Consider the following 17,768-nt stretch of genomic DNA (forward strand, 5'->3'; position numbering starts at 1 on the left):
TGAGATGTATAAAGCATCTGCTTGGTTTCTTCAGCTAATGAGGTTTTGCTGAAAAATGAATGTAATGAAAAAATGCTGGCTATTGGCAGGACCTACTGAGGAAGGCTAATGAGCATAAATGAGTTTCTGTAAGGCCCCAAAAGCAGAGGCATAGAATGTTTCAAGTGCACTACCCTTGAGGCAAGACCAGCCTTGGATGAGGTGTGACCCGTTTATTTGTTGGCTTCTTTTTTCTTTCCTTCTCTCCCTCCTCTCTTGCTCTTCTCTCAATAAAAGACCCATTCAAGCCAACCACAATAGATGATTTTATGCAGCATAAGGCATTTAAAAAATAAAGCTTAGACTAGGGTTCAATACAATGTTCCAAAAGTAAGAATTATGAATTCTACATACTGTTATACATTATTTAATAGAAGAGATAATTTTTAAATTTAATTGCCAAGAATGTAAGAATTATATGCTATCTTAAGAGACTCTTAAAAACTGAGAACAAACTGAGGGTTGATGGGGGGTGGGAGGGAGGGGGAGGGTGCGTGATGGGTATTGAGGAGGGCACCTTTTGGGATGAGCACTGGGTGTTGTATGGAAACCAATTTGACAATAAATTTCATATATTGAAAAAAAAGAATTATATGCTATCAAAAAGCAAATTAAAAATAGGTATTTTTTAAACAACAGTTGGAATGAGTTTTCTTAAAACCTGATCTCAAATGGATGAAGAGTGGACTGTTGGGTCACAATGGCTTTTGCTTGCCACTCTGCCCCCCATGATTGTAACACATTCCTACAACCACGCGATGGTTAATTTTATGTGTCAGCTTGACTGGCACACACTGTGCCAAATATCTGGTCAGACATTCTGGATGAGGGTGAGAGTATTTGGGGACAAGATTAACATTTAACTCAGACTAAGCAAGTCAGATTGCTTTCCCTAATGTGGGCAGACTTCATCCATGTAAACCTGAATAGAACACAGAGGCTGACCCTTCCATGAGTAAGAGAGGAATTTCCCTGCCTGATGGCCTTGAAACTCGGACATCAGCTTTTTTCCTACCTCTGGATTTGAACTCAGTATTGAGCCTCCTGGCCTTCAGATGAACTATACTATCAATTCTCCTGGGACTTGCACTGCAGATCTGGGAACTTACCAGACATCATAATTACCTGAACCAACACTTTCTTTTCTTTTTTTTTTTTAACGTTTATTTATTTTTGAGACAGAGAGAGACAGAGCATGAATGGGGGAGGGGCAGAGAGAGAGGGAGACACAGAATCGGAAGCAGGCTCCAGGCTCTGAGCCATCAGCCCAGAGCTGACGCGGGGCTTGAACTCACGGACCGTGAGATCGTGACCTGAGCTGAAGTCGGAGGCTTAACCGACTGAGCCACCCAGGCGCCCCCCAACACTTTCTTTTAAAATTTTTTATTTGAATTTTTTAAGTGTTTATTTATTTTTTTTTTTTTTGAGAGAGAGAGAGAGAGAGAGCACATGCAAGTGGGGGAGGAACAGAGAGAGAGGGAGAAAGAGAATCCGAAGCAGGCTCCAGGCTCTTAGCTGTCAGCGCAGAGCCTGACATAGGGCTCGAACCCACGAACCGTGAGATCATTACCTGAGCCGAAGTCGGATACACCCAGGCATCCCCTGAACCAGTTCTTAATAGTGAATCTTTTTCTGCTCTTTACACAGACACACACTCTATCATTTCTGATTTCTGGAGAACCCAGACTACTGCAAACCACAATAGCAGTCAGCATATAATCTATGAAATATATACTATGACATGTACCTTTGGACATAGACATACCTGCAGTCAGGTTTAAGCTCTACCACTGGCTAGACATATGACCTTTGACAAATTATTTCATCTTTCTCCATATCAATTTCCTTATCTTTAAATATGGGAATTCTTGTGACATTATATAACATAGTTCTTAAATAATACATAGCAGGCTATCAAGATACACTAGTTTTTTGACATTCTAAACTGGACTTCAAAACAAATATAACCAATAAAATAATAATATAAATATTATTAATAGTTTTAATAAATCATGTTATTTCCATGAATGAGTTGTGCAGGCATACCTCAGAGATATTGTGGGTTGGCTTCAGACTACTGCAATAAACCAAATATCTCAGCAAGCAAGTCAAATGAAATTTTGGTTTCCCAGTGCATATAAAAGTTATGTTTACCTATACTGTAGCCTGTTTAGTATGCAATAGCATTATGTCTAAAACAACACTGAATATACCTGAATTAAAAAATACTTTATTGCTGAAAAATGATAATTAGCATCTGAGCTTTTAGCAAATCGTAATCTTTTTGCTGATGAAGAGTCTTGCCTTGATCATGATGGCTGCTGCCTGATCAGGGCGGTGGTTGCTGAAGGTTGGGGTGACTGTGGCTATTTCTTAAACTAAGACAATAATGAAGCTTGCCACATTGATTGATTCTTTCATAATGATTTCTCTGTAACATGTGATGCTGTTTGGTAACATTTTACCCACCATAAGACTTCTTTCAGAACTGGGAACAATCCTCTCAAACCCTGCTGTTGTTTTATCAACTAGTATATGTAATATTCTAAATCCTTTGTAGTCATTTCAACAATCTTTATAGTATCTTCGCCAGGAATAGATTCCATCTCAAGAAACCACTTTTTTGATCATCATAAGTAGCAACTCGTCATCTGTTAACGTTTGATCATGAGATTGCAGAGATTCAGTCCCATCTCCAGGCTCCACTTCTCATTCCGTTCTCTTGCTGTTTCTACCACATCTGCAGATATTTCTCCACTGAAGTCTTGAACCCCTCCAAATTATCTGTGAGGGTGGGAATAAACTTCTTCCAAGCTCCTTTTCATGTTTGTATTTTGACCCCTTCCCATGAATCATGAATGTTCTTGATGGCATCTAGAATGGTGAATCCCTTCCAGAGGGTTTTCCATTTACTTTGCCCAGGCCCACCAGAGGATTTACTATCTATGGCATCTATAGCCTTAAGAAATGTATTTCTTAAATAAGAAGACTTGAAAGTCAAAATTACTCTTTGATCCATGGATGTTGTGTTAACATACATGAAAACATTAATCTCATTGTACATCATCAGAGCTCTTGGATGACCAGGTGCATGGCCAATGAGCAGTTATATTTTGAAAGGAATCTTTTTTCTCTGTGCAGTAGATCTCAACAGTGGGCTTGAAATATTCAGTAACCCATGTTGTAAACATATGGGCTGTCATCCAGCTTTTGTTGTTCCATTTATAGTGCATAGGCAGAGTAGATTTAGCATAATTCTTAAGGGCCCTAAGATTTTCAGAATGGTAAATGCACATTGGCTTCAATTTAAAGTCACCGGCTGCATTAGCTTCTAATAAGAGAATCAGCCTGTCCTTTGGAGCTTTAAAGCCAGGCATTGACTTCTTCTAAGTAACTTTCAAAGTTTTAGATGACATAGAAGGTAGTTTTATCTACACTGAAAACCTTTTGTTTATTGTAGCCACCTTTATTAATTATGTTAGTTAGATCCTCCAGAAAACTCACTGCAGTTTCTACATCAGCACTTGCTGCTTCACTTTGCACTTTGATGTAATGAAGATAGCTTCTTTCCTTAAACCTTGTAAAACAACCTCTGCTAGCTTCAAACTTTTCTTCTGCAGCTTCCTCATCTCTCTCTGCCTTCTTAGAATTGAAGAGAGTTGAGGGCCTTGTTCTGAACTAGGTCTTGGCTTAGCGAATGCTGTGACTGGTTGGATCTATCAGGACTACTAAAACTTTCTCCATATCAGCAATTAGGGTATTTCACTTTCCGATCATTTGTGGCATAGCACTTTTCATTTCCTTCAATAACTTTCCCTTTTTTTTTTTTACAACTTGACTAATTGGCATAAGAGGCCCAGCTCTCAGTCTGTCTTATATGCCTTCCTCACAGAACTTAATCATTTCTAGCTTTTGGTCTAAAATGAGAGACATATGACTCTTCCTTTTACTTGCATACTTAGAGGCAATTGTAGGGTTATTAATTGGCTTACTTTCAACATTGCTGTATCTTGAGGAATAGGGAAGCCTGAGGAGAGGGAAAGAGACAGGCCAGTCAGTGGAACAGTCAGAACACACACAACATTTATCAGTTAAATTTGCTGCCTTTTATGGACACAATTTGTGGCACCCCAAAACAATTACAATCATAACATCAAAGATCACTGATCACAGATAACCATAACAACTATAATAATAATGAGAAAATTTGAAATATTGTGAGAATTACCAAAGTGTGACACACAGACACAAAGTGGGGAAATGCTGTTGGAAAAATGGTGCCGATAGCCTTGCTTTATATAGGGTTACAATACTTCAATTTGTAAAAAACTTAATTATCTGCAGGGGCCACAAGTAGGAAGGAGAGACACTTCACTGAAAACTTAAATAATTTTGAAATTTTGAACCATATAAATTAATTATCTGTTGAAAAATTAAATTAAGAACAGAACAAGGGGAAGGAAACCATTAGGGCACATTCACATTAAAGTTTCTCTGTATACCCTTTGAAAGTTGTATTACACTGTTTTATTTATAGTTCCCAGCTGCAAATCTCCTAGCTTTGCTGCTTTGACCTGATTTGGGTAATTTAAAAACTAGAATCTAGACAGATGTACATGCAGTGCTTTAATTATCATAGTTTAAATTTTTAGCAAGATCAGTTAGTGTTAATATAGGTAGTGCCTATCTTATGGGCAAGTTGTGCTATAAAAATTTCTACTGTACACTTAAACCTGGTTAAGATGGTAAATTTTGTGTTATGTGGTTTTTATCACAATAAAACTTTTAAACCTAACTTGATTCATTTGTAAAGGTGAAAGTTTTAAATCAGAATATTTCCAACTACAGGCTGTTGGTTCTCAATCATGTGATTAAAATGACCTGTATACATTCCTTGATGGCTTATATAAATGTGTACACTATGTTATGATTATTTCCCTTTGTTAAAAATAGCAATATTTGTAAATATTTGTGTGTATTCAAGGAGTGATTTGTGTATTATTAATAAATGTAAACAGCAATACTTTAAAAAACAAGATTCTTCTTTCAGACCACCAAGTGAGCACTGTCTTTCTTTTAATATAAGGTGGTGTATACATGCTAGGTAAGAAAAGTGAACACATGGGCCCCTTACGGGGTTCACTCTGTAGTTATATAGACCACTTAAAACCATGCAAAAAGCCTTCCAATGAGATGGTATGAATATTGTCAAGTGACTCATACAGACAATACCTGCTCTTGCTGACAGGAACAGAAGATTTCTGGGCACCTTGATGTTTGGGGAGTTTATAGAGGACACTATTGAAAAAGTGGGTCAGGATCTGTATAGACAGGAAGAAAAGAGCAGTTCAAATGTAGAATAACAGAAGAACAGTAGACAGAAACTTGAGATGGACAAGAATGAACTGTTTTTAGTGGAGTGCTCTCAGGCAAACAGATGGGAGAGAAATAAGGGAACCATAGGTAGCAGTGACATTGTAAAAGGTCTTCTGGAAGTTGGGCTTTATTTGGGAAGCACTGGTTTTAGAGTATGGAAGTGATATCGTAAACATTACGTAGATATATGTTTACTCACCCATATTTCCTCCCTTTTCTTCATTCATTCAACAAATATTTTTTGACCACTTCCTTTGTGCAAATCACTGATATAAGAAAATTAGCCTGACCATAAAGTACGGAAGATGGGCAGAGGCAAGTATGAAACAGAAATTCAAGGATTGTGGTTATACTTCTGGAGTTGATGAGAAGGCTAATGTTTTTTGAACACTTAAGAGGATATGTGAGATACTGTGTTAAATGCTTATATGTGCTCTCTATTATCTTCATAATACTATGAAATAGATACTCTTATTCCAGTGTACCAGTGAAGAAACAGGTTTAGCAAGGTTAGTTGACACAGATTATCACAGAACAAATAGTGTAAATATCATGTGTTTAGGAGATCAGTAATATTTTTTTTATTGATTCTCCCCCTGTGTGGTAGGCATATTACATATCATTATTCTTGTTTTAGAGATAAACAGAATTGAGGTACTTGCTTGGGCAGTCATTTAACAAATAGTAAGCACCAACTATATGCTCAGGTTTTCTTCTAGGCAATTGGCGCATAACAATGGATAAGATAGATCAAGGTTCCTGTCTTTAGGAAGTTACTTTCTGGTGGGAATGAATAACACTGAGCATTTATGTAAATAATGTAATATAATTTTTGGAGCTGGCAAGTACTATGATGTAGACAAAATAAGTAAGGTAAAATGATAGAGGGGCTGGCTGTCTTAGAGAGAAGGCCTTTCTGTGGAAGGGATAATGGCTGAGACCTGCATAACAAAAAGGCATTCTCGAAACAATTGGAAGGAAAAACATTCCAAACAGAAGTTCAACAAGTGCAGAGGCCCAGTGATAGGAACACAGCTGGCATGTTCAAGCGACAGACACAACACCTTGTGGCTTAAACATGGTGAAGGAAAGGAGGAAGAATGAGTAAGAAGAGGTATGCTTGGAGCTAGGTCATGCAAGCCATGGTAGGTCATGGTAAGCAGTTTGGTTCTTACTCTGTGGGCAATAGGAAACCACTGGAGAGTTATAAACAGAGTGTCCATGTATGTATGCCTGGAGGTGGGGTGGGGTGAGGTGGTGGTGAGATGGTATGATTTACACTTAAAAAAAAATTATGTAGTTAAATTTTTGTTAGTTAACATACAGTGTAGTATTGGTTTTAGGAGTAGAACCCAGAGATTCATCACTTACATATAACACCCAGTGCCCATCCCATCAAATGCCACTTCCTGAAAAAAATCTCCTCATTGCTGTTTGCAGGATGGGGGACTGTGCATGGTGAGATAAGACTGAGGTAGTTACACAGTTAATTGATCAACTGAAAGATCATGGTGACTTTGAGTAGAGGTTGGTAGCAGAGGTGATTGTGACAGAAGTGATGTGTTTGAAACATGCTTTACAAGTGGAACCATATAACTGATTGGTGAATTCACACATTAGATAGGCAGACACTATAATGTTTAAGAGATAGATGAAATTGCCCAGATGTGAATTCCCCCTTTTCCATTTATTATCTGTGTGATATTGGCTAAGTTTTTAACTACTCCATGCTTCAGTTGTCTCATCAGTAAATGAGAATAATAATAGGAACCTACCTAGTATGGGTGTTTTAATGAGTAATTTACTATGGTTACATAATCCTCAATAAGTGTTTTGTTGTTGTTGTTGTTGTTGTTTAGAAGGTTTGAAGGAAAAAGGAATTGAGAATGACTTACATATTATTTGCCATATCAAATGAGTACATAGTGTGGGGCCTTAAAGACACAAGAAATACTTTGCGGATGAGTCGTTCTAAAGATGGAATTCAGTGGCTCAGTCTTGTCCATAACAAATTTAAGGCATCTATTAGATGACCCAGATCGTGCCAGGATAAAGTAATAAAATAGGATTTGTATGTGGATCTTTCCAGTCTTAACACCCACCCTTTTCCACTCTCTGAGAGACAAAATAAGTCAGTGAATATGAGCACAGATTCCTCAAACTTGTTGGATCTATTTTTAAAAAATTTTTTTAAATATGAAATTTATTGTCAAATTGGTTTCCATACAACACCCAGTGCTCATCCCAAAAGGTGCCCTCCTCAATACCCATCACCCACCCCCCCCTTCCACCCCCCATCAACCCTCAGTTTGTTCTCAGTTTTTAAGAGTCTCTTATGGTTTGGCTCCCTCCCTCTCTAACCTCTTTTTTTTTTTTTTTCCTTCCCCTCCCCAATGGTCTTCTATTAACTTTCTCAGGATCCACATAAGAGTGAAAACATATGGTATCTGTCCTTCTCTGTATGACTTATTTCACTTAGCATAACACTCTCCAGTTCCATCCACGTTGCTACAAAAGGCCAGATTTCATTCTTTCTCATTGCCACGTTGTATTCCATTGTGTATATGAACCACAATTTCTTTATCCATTCATCAGTTGATGGACATTTAGGCTCTTTCCAGAATGTGGCAATTGTTGAGAGTGCCGCTATAAACATTGGGGTACAAGTGCCCCTATGCATCAGCACTCCTGTATCCCTTGGGTAAATTCCTAGCAGTGCTATTGCTGGGTCATAGGGTAGATCTAGTTTTAATGTTTTGAGGAACCACCACACCATTTTCCAGAGCAGCTGCACCAGTTTGCATTCCCACCAACAGTGCAAGAGGGTTCCCGTTTCTCCACATCCTCGCCAGCACCTATAGTCTCCTGATTTGTTCATTTTAGCCACTCTGACTGGTGTGAGGTGGTATCTGAGTGTGGTTTTGATTTGTATTTCCCTGATGAGGAACGACGTTGAGCGTCTTTTCGCGTGCCTGTTGGCCACTTCTTTAGAGAAGTGTCTGTTCATGTCTTCTGCCCATTTCTTCACTGGGTTATTTGTTTTTCGGGTGTGGAGTTTGGTGAGCTCTTTATAGATTTTGGATACTAGCCCTTTGTCCGATATGTCATTTGCAAATATCTTTTCCCATTCCGTTGGTTGCCTTTTAGTTTTGTTGGTTGTTTCCTTTGCTGTGCAGAAGCTTTTTATCTTCATGAGGTCCCAATAGTTCATTTTTGCTTTTAATTTCCTTGCCTTTGGGGATGTGTCAAGTAAGAAATTGCTGCAGCTGAGATCAGAGAGATTTTTTCCAGCTTTCTCCTGTAGGGTTTTGATGGTTTCCTGTCTCACATTCAGGTCCTTTATCCATTTTGAGTTTGTTTTTGTGAATGGTGTAAGAAAGTGGTCTAGTTTCAACCTTCTGCATGTTGCTGTCCAGTTCTCCCAGCACCATTTGTTAAAGAGACTGTCTTTTTTCCATTGGATATTCTTTCCTGCTTTGTCAAAGATTAGTTGGCCATACGTTTGTGGGTCTAGTTCTGGGGTTTCTATTCTATTCCATTGGTCTATGTGCCTGTTTTTGTGCCAATATCATGCTATCTTGATGATTACAGTGTTGTAGTAGAGGCTAAAGTTTGGGATTGTGATGCCTCCTGCTTTGGTCTTCTTCTTCAAAATTCCTTTGGCTATTCAGGGCCTTTTGTGGTTCCATACAGATTTTAGGATTGCTTGTTCTAGTTTCGAGAAGAATGCTGGTGCAATTTTGATTGGGATTGCATTGAATGTGTAGATAGCTTTGGGTAGTATTGACATTTTGACAATATTTATTCTTCCAATCCATCAGCACAGAATGTTTTCCATTTCTTTATATCTTCTTCAATTTCCTTCATAAGCTTTCTATAGTTTTCAGCATACAGATCTTTACATCTTTGGTTAGGTTTATTCCTAGGTATTTTATGCTTCTTGGTGCAGTTGTGAGTGGGATCAGTTTATTTGTCTTTCTGTTGCTTCATTATGAGCGTATAAGAATGCAACTGATTTCTCTACATTGATTTTGTATCCTGCGACTTTGCTGAATTCATGTATCAGTTCTAGGAGACTTTTAGTGGAGTCTGTTGGGTTTTCCATGTATCATATCATGTCATCTGCATAAAGTGAAAGCTTGACTTCCAGCATTGCCAATTTTGATGCCTTTGATTTCCTTTTGTTGCCTGATTGCTGATGCTAGCACTTCCAACACTATGTTAAACAACAGTGGTTAGAGTGGACATCCCTGTCGTGTCCCTGATCTCAGGGAAAAAGCTCTCAGTTTTTCCCCATTGAGGATGATATTAGCTGTGGGCTTTTCATAAATGGCTTTTATGATGTTTAAGTATGTTCCTTCTAGCCCGACTTTCTTGAGCGTTTTTATTAAGAAAGGATGCTGAATTTTGTCAAATGCTTTTTCGGCATCGATTGACAGGGTCATATGGTTCTTATCTTTTCTTTTATTAATGTGATGTATCACATTGATTTGTGAATGTTGAACCAGCCCTGCAGCCCAGGAATGAATCCCACTTGATCATGGTGAATGATTCTTTTTATATGCTGTTGAATTCGATTTGCTAGTATCTTATTGAGAATTTTTGCATCTATATTCATCAGGGATATTGGCCTGTAGTTCACTTTTTTTGCTGGGTCTCTGTCTGGTTTAGGAATCAAAGTAATGCTGGCTTCATAGAATGAGTCTGGAAGTTTTCCTTCCCTTCCTATTTTTTGGAACAGCTTGAGAAGGATAGGTATTATCTCTGCTTTAAATGTCTGGTAGAACTCCCCAGGGAAGCCATCTGGTCCTGGACTCATTTGTTGGGAGATTTTTGATAACTGATTTAATTTCGTTGCTGGTTATGGGTGTGTTCAAGTTTTCTATTTCTTTCTGTTTGAGTTTTGGAAGTGCGTGGATGCTTAGGAATTTGTCCATTTCTTCCAGGTTGTCCAGTTTATTGGTATATAATTTTCATAGTATTCCCTGATAATTGCTTGTGTTTCTGAGGGATTGGTTGTAATAATTCCATTTTCATTAATGATTTTATCAATTTGGGTCATCTCCCTTTTCTTTTTGAGAAGCCTGCCTAGAGGTTTATCAATTTTGTTTATTTTTTCAAAAAGCCAACTCTTGGTTTCATTTTCTGCTCTACAGTTTTTTTAGATTCTATATTGTTTAATTCTGCTCTGATCTTTATTATTTCTCTTCTTCTGCTGGGTTTGGGGTGTCTTTGTTGATCTGCTTCTATTTCCTTTAGGTGTGCTGTTAGATTTTGTGTTTGGGATTTTTCTTGTTTCTTAAGATAGGCCTGGACTGCAATTATTTTCCTTTCAGGACTGTCTTCACTGCATCCCAAAGAGTTTGGATTGTTGTATTTTCATTTTCATTTGTTTCCATATATTTTTAAATTTCTTCTCTAATTGCCTGGTTGACCCACTCATTCTTTAGTAGGTTGTTCTTTAACCTCCATGTTTTTGGAGGTTTTCCAGACTTTTTCCTGTGGTTGAGCATTGTGGTCTGAAAGTGTGCATGGTAGGATCTCAATTCTTTTATACTTATGAAGGACTGTTTTGTGACCCAGTATGTAATCTATCTTGGAGAATGTTGCATATGCACTCGAGAAGAAAGTATATTCTGTGGCTTTGGGATGCAGAGTTCTAAATATATCTGTCAAATCATTCTGGTCCAATGTATCATTCAGGGCCCTTGTTTCTTTATTGACCGTGTGTCTAGCTGATCTATCCATTGTTGTAAGTGGTGTATTAAAGTCCCCTGCAATTACCACATTCTTATCAATAAGGTTGCTTATGTTTGTGATTAATTGTTTTATATATTTGGGGGCTCCTGTATTCGGCACATAGACATTTATGATTGTTAGCTCTTCCTGATGGATAGACCCTCTAATTATTATATAATGCTCTTCTTCATCTCTTGTTACAGCCTTTAATTTAAATTCTAGTTTGTCTGATATAAGTATGGCTTCCAGCTTTCTTTTGACCTCCAGTAGCATGATAGATAGTTTTCCATCCCCTCACTTTCAATCTGAAGGTTCCTCAGGTCTAAAAGGAGTCTCTTTTAGACAGACAGCAAATAGATGGGTCTTGTTTTTTTATCCATTCTGATACCCTATGTCTTTTGGTTGGAGCATTTAGTCCATTTACATTCAATGTTATTATAGAAAGATATGAGTTTAGAGTCATTGTGATGTCTGTAGGTTTCATGCTTGTAGTGATGTCTCTGCTCCTTTGTGGTCCTTGCAACATTTCACTCACAGAACCCCCCTTAGGATGTCTTGTAGGGCTGGTTTAGTGGTGATGAATTCCTTCAGTGTTTGTTTGTTTGGGAAGACCTTTATCTCTCCTTCTATTCTGAATGACAGACTTGCTGGATAAAGGATTCTCGGGTGCACATTTTTTCTGTTCATCACATTGAAGATTTTCTGCCATTCCTTTCTGGCCTGCCAAGTTTCAGTAGATAGATCTGCCACTAGTCTTACCGTTCTCCCTTTATATGTTAGAGCGTGTTTATCCCTAGCTGCTTTCAGAGTTTTCTCTTTATCCTTGTATTTTGCCAGTTTCACTATGATATGTTGTGCAGAAGATCGATTCAAGTTACGTCTGAAGGGAGTTCTCTGTGCCTCTTGGATTTCAATGCCTGTTTCATTCCCCATATCAGGGAAGTTCTCAGCCATGATTTGTTCAAATACACCTTCAGCCCCTTTCTCTCTTCCTCTTCTGGAATTCTATTATACGGATATTGTTCCTTTTGATTGCATCACTTAGTTCTCTAATTCTCCCCTCATACTCCTTGATTTTTTTATCTCTCTTTTTCTCAGCTTCCTCTTTTTTCCATAATTTTATGTTCTAATTCACCTATTCTCTCCTCTGCCTCTTCAATCCGAGTTGTGGTCGCCTCCATTTTATATAGCACCTCATTTATTTTTATTTTTTAGCTCCTCATGAGTGTTTCTTACTCCCCTGATCTCTGTAGCAATAGATTCTCTGTTGTCCTCTATACTTTTTTCAAGCCCAGTGATTAATTTTATGACTATTATTCTCAATTCTTGTTCTGTTATATTGCTTAAATTGTTTTTGATCAATTCGTTAGCTGTCGCTACTTCCTGGAGTTTCTTTTCAGCAGAATTCTTCCATTTCATCATTTAGAATAGTCCCTGGAGTGGCATGGAACTGCAGGGCACTTCCTGTGCTGTCTGGAGTAACTTGTTTTGGTGGGCAGGGCCGCAGTCAGACCTGATGTCTGTCCCCTGCCCACCACTGAGGCCACATTCAGACTGGTGTTTACCTTATCTTACCCTCTCCCAGGGGCAGGACTCACTGTGGAGTGGTGTGGCCCCTGTCTGGGCTACTTGCACACTCCCAGGCTTATGGTGCTGCTTTGATGGCATCTGGTGTGTTAGCCAGGGTGGATCCGCAAGGTGCACAGGGGTGGGAGGGGCAGGCTTAGCTGGCTTTGCCATCAGTAGTCCCCTGCGGGAGAGGCCCTGCAGCACCGGGAGGGAGGCAGGCAGGCAGACCCATCAGAGGGATGGGTCCAGAGAAGCACAGCGTTGGGTGTTTGCGCTATGCACGTAAGTCCGGTGATGGGAGCTGGTTCCTTTTGGGATTTCGCCTATGTGATGGGAGAGGGAGATGGCCCTGGCCAGCGCCTTTGTTCCCTGCCGAGCTGAGCTCTGTCTTCCAGGGCTCAACACCTCTCCCTCCGGATGTCCTCTTGCCCTCCTGCTGTCCAAGCAGAACTGTTGACTTATAACATTCCAGATGTTAAGTCCCGCTGGCTGTCAGAACTCACTCCGTCCGGCCCATCCACTTTTGCAAGTCAGACTCAGGGGCTCTGCTTTGCGGGCGGGGGGGGGGGGGGGGGGGGGGGGGGGGAGGGGGCTGCTGCCCCTCCACCACCCCGGCTCCCTCCCACCAGTCCGTCTAGCGTGCACCACCTCTCCACCCTTCCTACCTTCTTCCATTGGCCTCTTGTCTACGCTTGGCTCCAGAGAGTCCATTCTGCTAGTCTTCTGGCAGTTTTCTGGGTTATTTAGGCAGATGTGGGTAGAATCTAAGTGATCAGTAGGACGCAGTGAGCCTAACGTCCTCCTATGGCGCCATCTTCTCCATAAGATCTTGGATCTAAATTCTAGCCCTGTTGTTTGCTGTTTGCTGGATAGGTTACTTAAGCTTTCTTTGTGTCGGTTTTATTACCTGGAAAATGGAAATAATGGTTTGTTATTATAAAATAATGGTTTGTTGGTACCATACCCTGCACATAGAATGTCAAATGTTACATAAAGTGTTTGTTGCTATTGTTGGTACTTTCCAATCCTGAATATCGCTATAGAAAGGAAAAGAAAAGAATGTTCAAGACACTTTATGAAGAAAAGATTTAACAGGATTTTGGTGACAAATTGGATATGGAGGGTAATAATCAGGAGTCAAAGATGATTCTGACATTCTGAGCTGGAAGTGAGCTTGTTTGGGGTGGAGATAGGGTTAGTGAGGAGTTGAATTTTAGAATTTTTACCTTTGGAAATAGCCAAGAGAAAATGTCCAGAAAGCACTTAAAAATATGGGCACTGGAACTCAGAGAAAGTTTAAGACTAGAAATATAAATATGAAATCATCTGCTTAGAGGTGGTAACTAAAGCTACAGAGTGATTGAGTTTGGTGAGAGAGACAAGGAAAGAGAAGTGCAATGAGTAGAAAACCAAGGACTTAAGTGTAAGGATTTCCGTCTCTAAAGGCAAAGTATGTTGGAAGGCAAAGTGCAGAATTATAGAGGCAAGAAAGGTAAGAAAATAGCTGTAGTCTATGTTTGAGAAATAAAAGAAAAAATTGGAAAGTGGTAAGTCACCTGAGGATTTCTTTTAAAAGATGTTTGGAATTCTTTGGAGAAGAACTAGCCATACAAAAATGGGATAATGGATGGTCCTAATGTGTTAGAATGATGGAAGCCAATGAGATTTAAGTTGACACAGGTATTACAGCAAATCTCAACAAGGAAGAGAGGAGCAGCTGTCCTAGGATAGCTGTGAAAATAATAAGTACAACTGCAGCAAGTATTAGTGCCCTTTATTTTTGTTATGTGCCAAATACTGTGCTTAGCAGTTTGTTCTCTCCCTAAATCCTTAGCAATTCTCCAAGATAAGGACAATTATTATATTATTCTCTGCAGAAGTGAAATATTGGAAACCACCTAAATGTCCACCAAAATAAACATTCCTTAAATAAATTATGGTATGTCCATATAATGTAATGCCCTACAACCATTTTTTCAAAAATAAGGTAGATCTATACTACCAAAGGAAGCTATCAGTGAAATACTTTTATGTGATAATAAATACCTGTTGTTCATATGTCCCAGTATACTCTAAACTCCTCATGGAGGGACACTGGGTTGTTTTCCTCTTGCAACATCAGGCTCTAACATGAGGCCTTGTATATTAGAATGCCTTGATGAGTAAATAAATACAGGTAAAATGGAGAATACCAGTACCATACAGGCCTTCAGTATCTGTATGCATATGTATATGTGTACACTTCACAAACCTAAAAGCAGAAAATATTATAGTAATATTAAGGGAAATACCATTCAGAAATAGAATTTAACAACTCCTATTAGGATGTTTTCAGAGAGACTTCATTAGTTTAGACAACAATGCTGGTGCTTTGAAGAAAATGGTGAAAACAGAAAAGGTGGTTCCAACTTTGGCAATGAAAGGAAGAGAATTACTGGGTTGGGATTGTACATGCTGAATTCTGTCTGTGGGTAGAAATGAGGTGAAAGGTCCCACTTGGGCTGTGGTTGAAGGCCTAAGATCAGCATAGAAGGTTTGTGAATTAGAAATTTCTGAAATGCTGAGTTTTTACAATGAAAAAATTCTTCAACCAAATATAGTCCCCTAACCAAATACTCATTACAATTCAACGTGTGTAGGGAGAATTTTAGATCTAAGTACTCTGTCATACAAATGGAAACAACATTATCCTAAACAGGTCTGTGATTCAAAAAGAAGATACCAATTTGCCAATTAGGATCTGTAAGCTGCCTTATTTATTGTTACTGAAATATCATCCGCATTCTTGTATATGTATTCATTTGTTTTTTATTTAAGAATCTCTAATTGTCTTGAAGATTGTAGATAATTGCCCACTCTAAGGTTACTCCTTTTGATGAAGTAAATACTAGATTTCATCTGAGAGAAATAAGACTTAATGTGTTAGAAATCTTGATGAGATTCTGAATAATTAATTTTTTCTCATTCTTCTGAGTAACATTAACTTTTAAGATCTTTATCAAATAAAAATAGAATTTATGGCATTTTTAATGTATATTTATTTTTGTTGGGTTGTTATATCTCATTTTCTCCTATATATTCATTTAAATCATATGGAAGTCTGCCTGAAATGCATTTTCACGATGATTCTGGGAACCATCCTTTTGATTGTAGGATATTTACTGCTGATATATGTATTCTGGTGTTTCTTGCTTTCCATCATACATAAATTCTAGTGACATATTGAATACCATAGAGGGTAACTGACTGATGGTAAATCAAACATTTTACAGCATACTTTTGGGAATGTTGGATTCATTACTATAAAGGAATTATATTTGATCAGTATTTTCAGAGCTTCCTAATACTGTAATTTATTGATGCTTCTTAACGTTCTCTGTTAATTAATACATGCTCAAAATTGGGTTCATTTTAGCAGTATATAATATATGCTATAGTGAATCTTTTCCATACACACACAAGAAGGAGTAGCAAATATCCAACACTATCTTTGATTAGAACTATTAAGCCCAACAGCTTGTATTTATTGAACAAAGTGTTAATTACATAGTCAACTGGGTAGTTCATTCTCTAGTATAGGAATTATATATTAGAATAAAGCTATTTTGATGTATAGGTGCCAAAGGAAAATTGGCTAACAAGAAAGAGAATAGCCTTATATGTGATTAAGATACCAAATGAACAGTTTTAACTCACGATCATTTTTAATAGAGAATACGTAAGCTGGGTTTTTATTTTTAGTTCCTCCCTTTCCCTCCAGAGTTAAATGATGGAAAATGACTCTCAGTTCCCAGACTACTCTTATGCATCATTCAAAATAGTCCTGACAGGCTAGCCCCTCTGGTAGCGGTGAGATTTATGGCTTTCCGTTCCTTGGTGTTCCATTACTCTGTCTACACCATCAAATTGATTAGTAGGTAGTGGAGAGCAAGGAAAGAGAGGTGACTGCATGGAGCCAGTAGGTGTTCATCATTTTAATGAACTGCTTAGAGATGGTTAATATTGTCCTTGATTCTCATTGTATCTGATGATGACTGGATCTTTTAAAATGTCCCCCCCACCCCACCCCTTATTCTGTATTACAGGGCCCACTGGAAAATGATTTGGTAGTTCACGTAGCACTCATAGCAGAAAGTCAACGGTATGAAACCCAGATGGGTGGTGTGTTCCTTTGGGAAGTGGGGGGTTGGGGGGCTTATTGCTTTATGTTGCAATATTGAGTCTCTTGGGAGAGATTAATTTCACAAACCCCTTGACAGGGTTTCAAGGATGTCTGTCATTAATGTTACTTTAAGTGCCAGAACAACAATCTTTTCATGATTAAAAATAACTTTGTTTTAGTTGATGTGAATATTAAAGACTGTGACCTGTGCCAGTGTTGTCTAGGGTGTAGTTTTGAGAAGTTAGTGCAACAAATAATGGAGATTCCCCAAAATCAGTGCTTACTCTTTCTTCCAGCCCTCAGAGCTCCCATCTAATACCTTGTGAAGAACCCAAGTGGGCCTCTGGAACCCAGGGCAGATGGCATATTGCTCGTGTTAATAAATGAAAACGTTCTCCAAGCTAGTGTAGTCTCATCTCTCTCCTCCTCTTTCTCCTCCACCATTCTCCACACTTTACATGCATTTCCTAAAAATGTCTCTCATTTTTTCCCTATTTTCTTTAGCCTTCAAGTTTTCCTCAACACGTATGGTATTCAGACTCAAACACCTCAACAGGTAGAGCCCATTCAGATTTGGGCTCAGCAGGAGCTGGTGAAAGTAAGTGATTCTGCTTCTTTGTTGACTTTGTGGAGGTGCTAGAGCATGATTATTAGACTTGGTTTACAGTCAGGTGGCATAGTTAAAGCCTGATTCTGAAATAGGGTCATTAATCTAAAAGCCTTTCTACTTAAGTTGAAAAACCTACTTTATCAGACATTATTAACTAAAAAAAAAAAAAAAAAAAACACACACACACACACACAAAAAAAAACCAAAAAAAAAAAACCTAAATTGTATGTATATACATTATATTCATAAGTCTTATTGATTCTTACTCCCTTC

At 38.4% G+C, this 17,768-nt stretch overlaps 1 protein-coding gene across 7 annotated transcripts in view; it reads left to right on the forward strand.

The window, feature by feature from the left end:
• Positions 1 to 17,768, forward strand: part of PHKB (phosphorylase kinase regulatory subunit beta) — a 269,902-nt gene that overhangs the window by 202,705 nt on the left and 49,429 nt on the right. For all 7 annotated transcript variants that reach the window (XM_045442643.1, XM_045442642.1, XM_045442644.1 and 4 more), the window contains 2 exons: positions 16,809 to 16,864; positions 17,390 to 17,483. In XM_045442643.1, the coding sequence (XP_045298599.1) occupies positions 16,809 to 16,864; positions 17,390 to 17,483 (150 nt within the window). The remainder of the gene's footprint in view (positions 1 to 16,808; positions 16,865 to 17,389; positions 17,484 to 17,768) is intronic.

Source organism: Leopardus geoffroyi, chromosome E2, assembly GCF_018350155.1.
Source record: "Leopardus geoffroyi isolate Oge1 chromosome E2, O.geoffroyi_Oge1_pat1.0, whole genome shotgun sequence".
NCBI classification, from domain to species: domain Eukaryota; kingdom Metazoa; phylum Chordata; class Mammalia; order Carnivora; family Felidae; genus Leopardus; species Leopardus geoffroyi.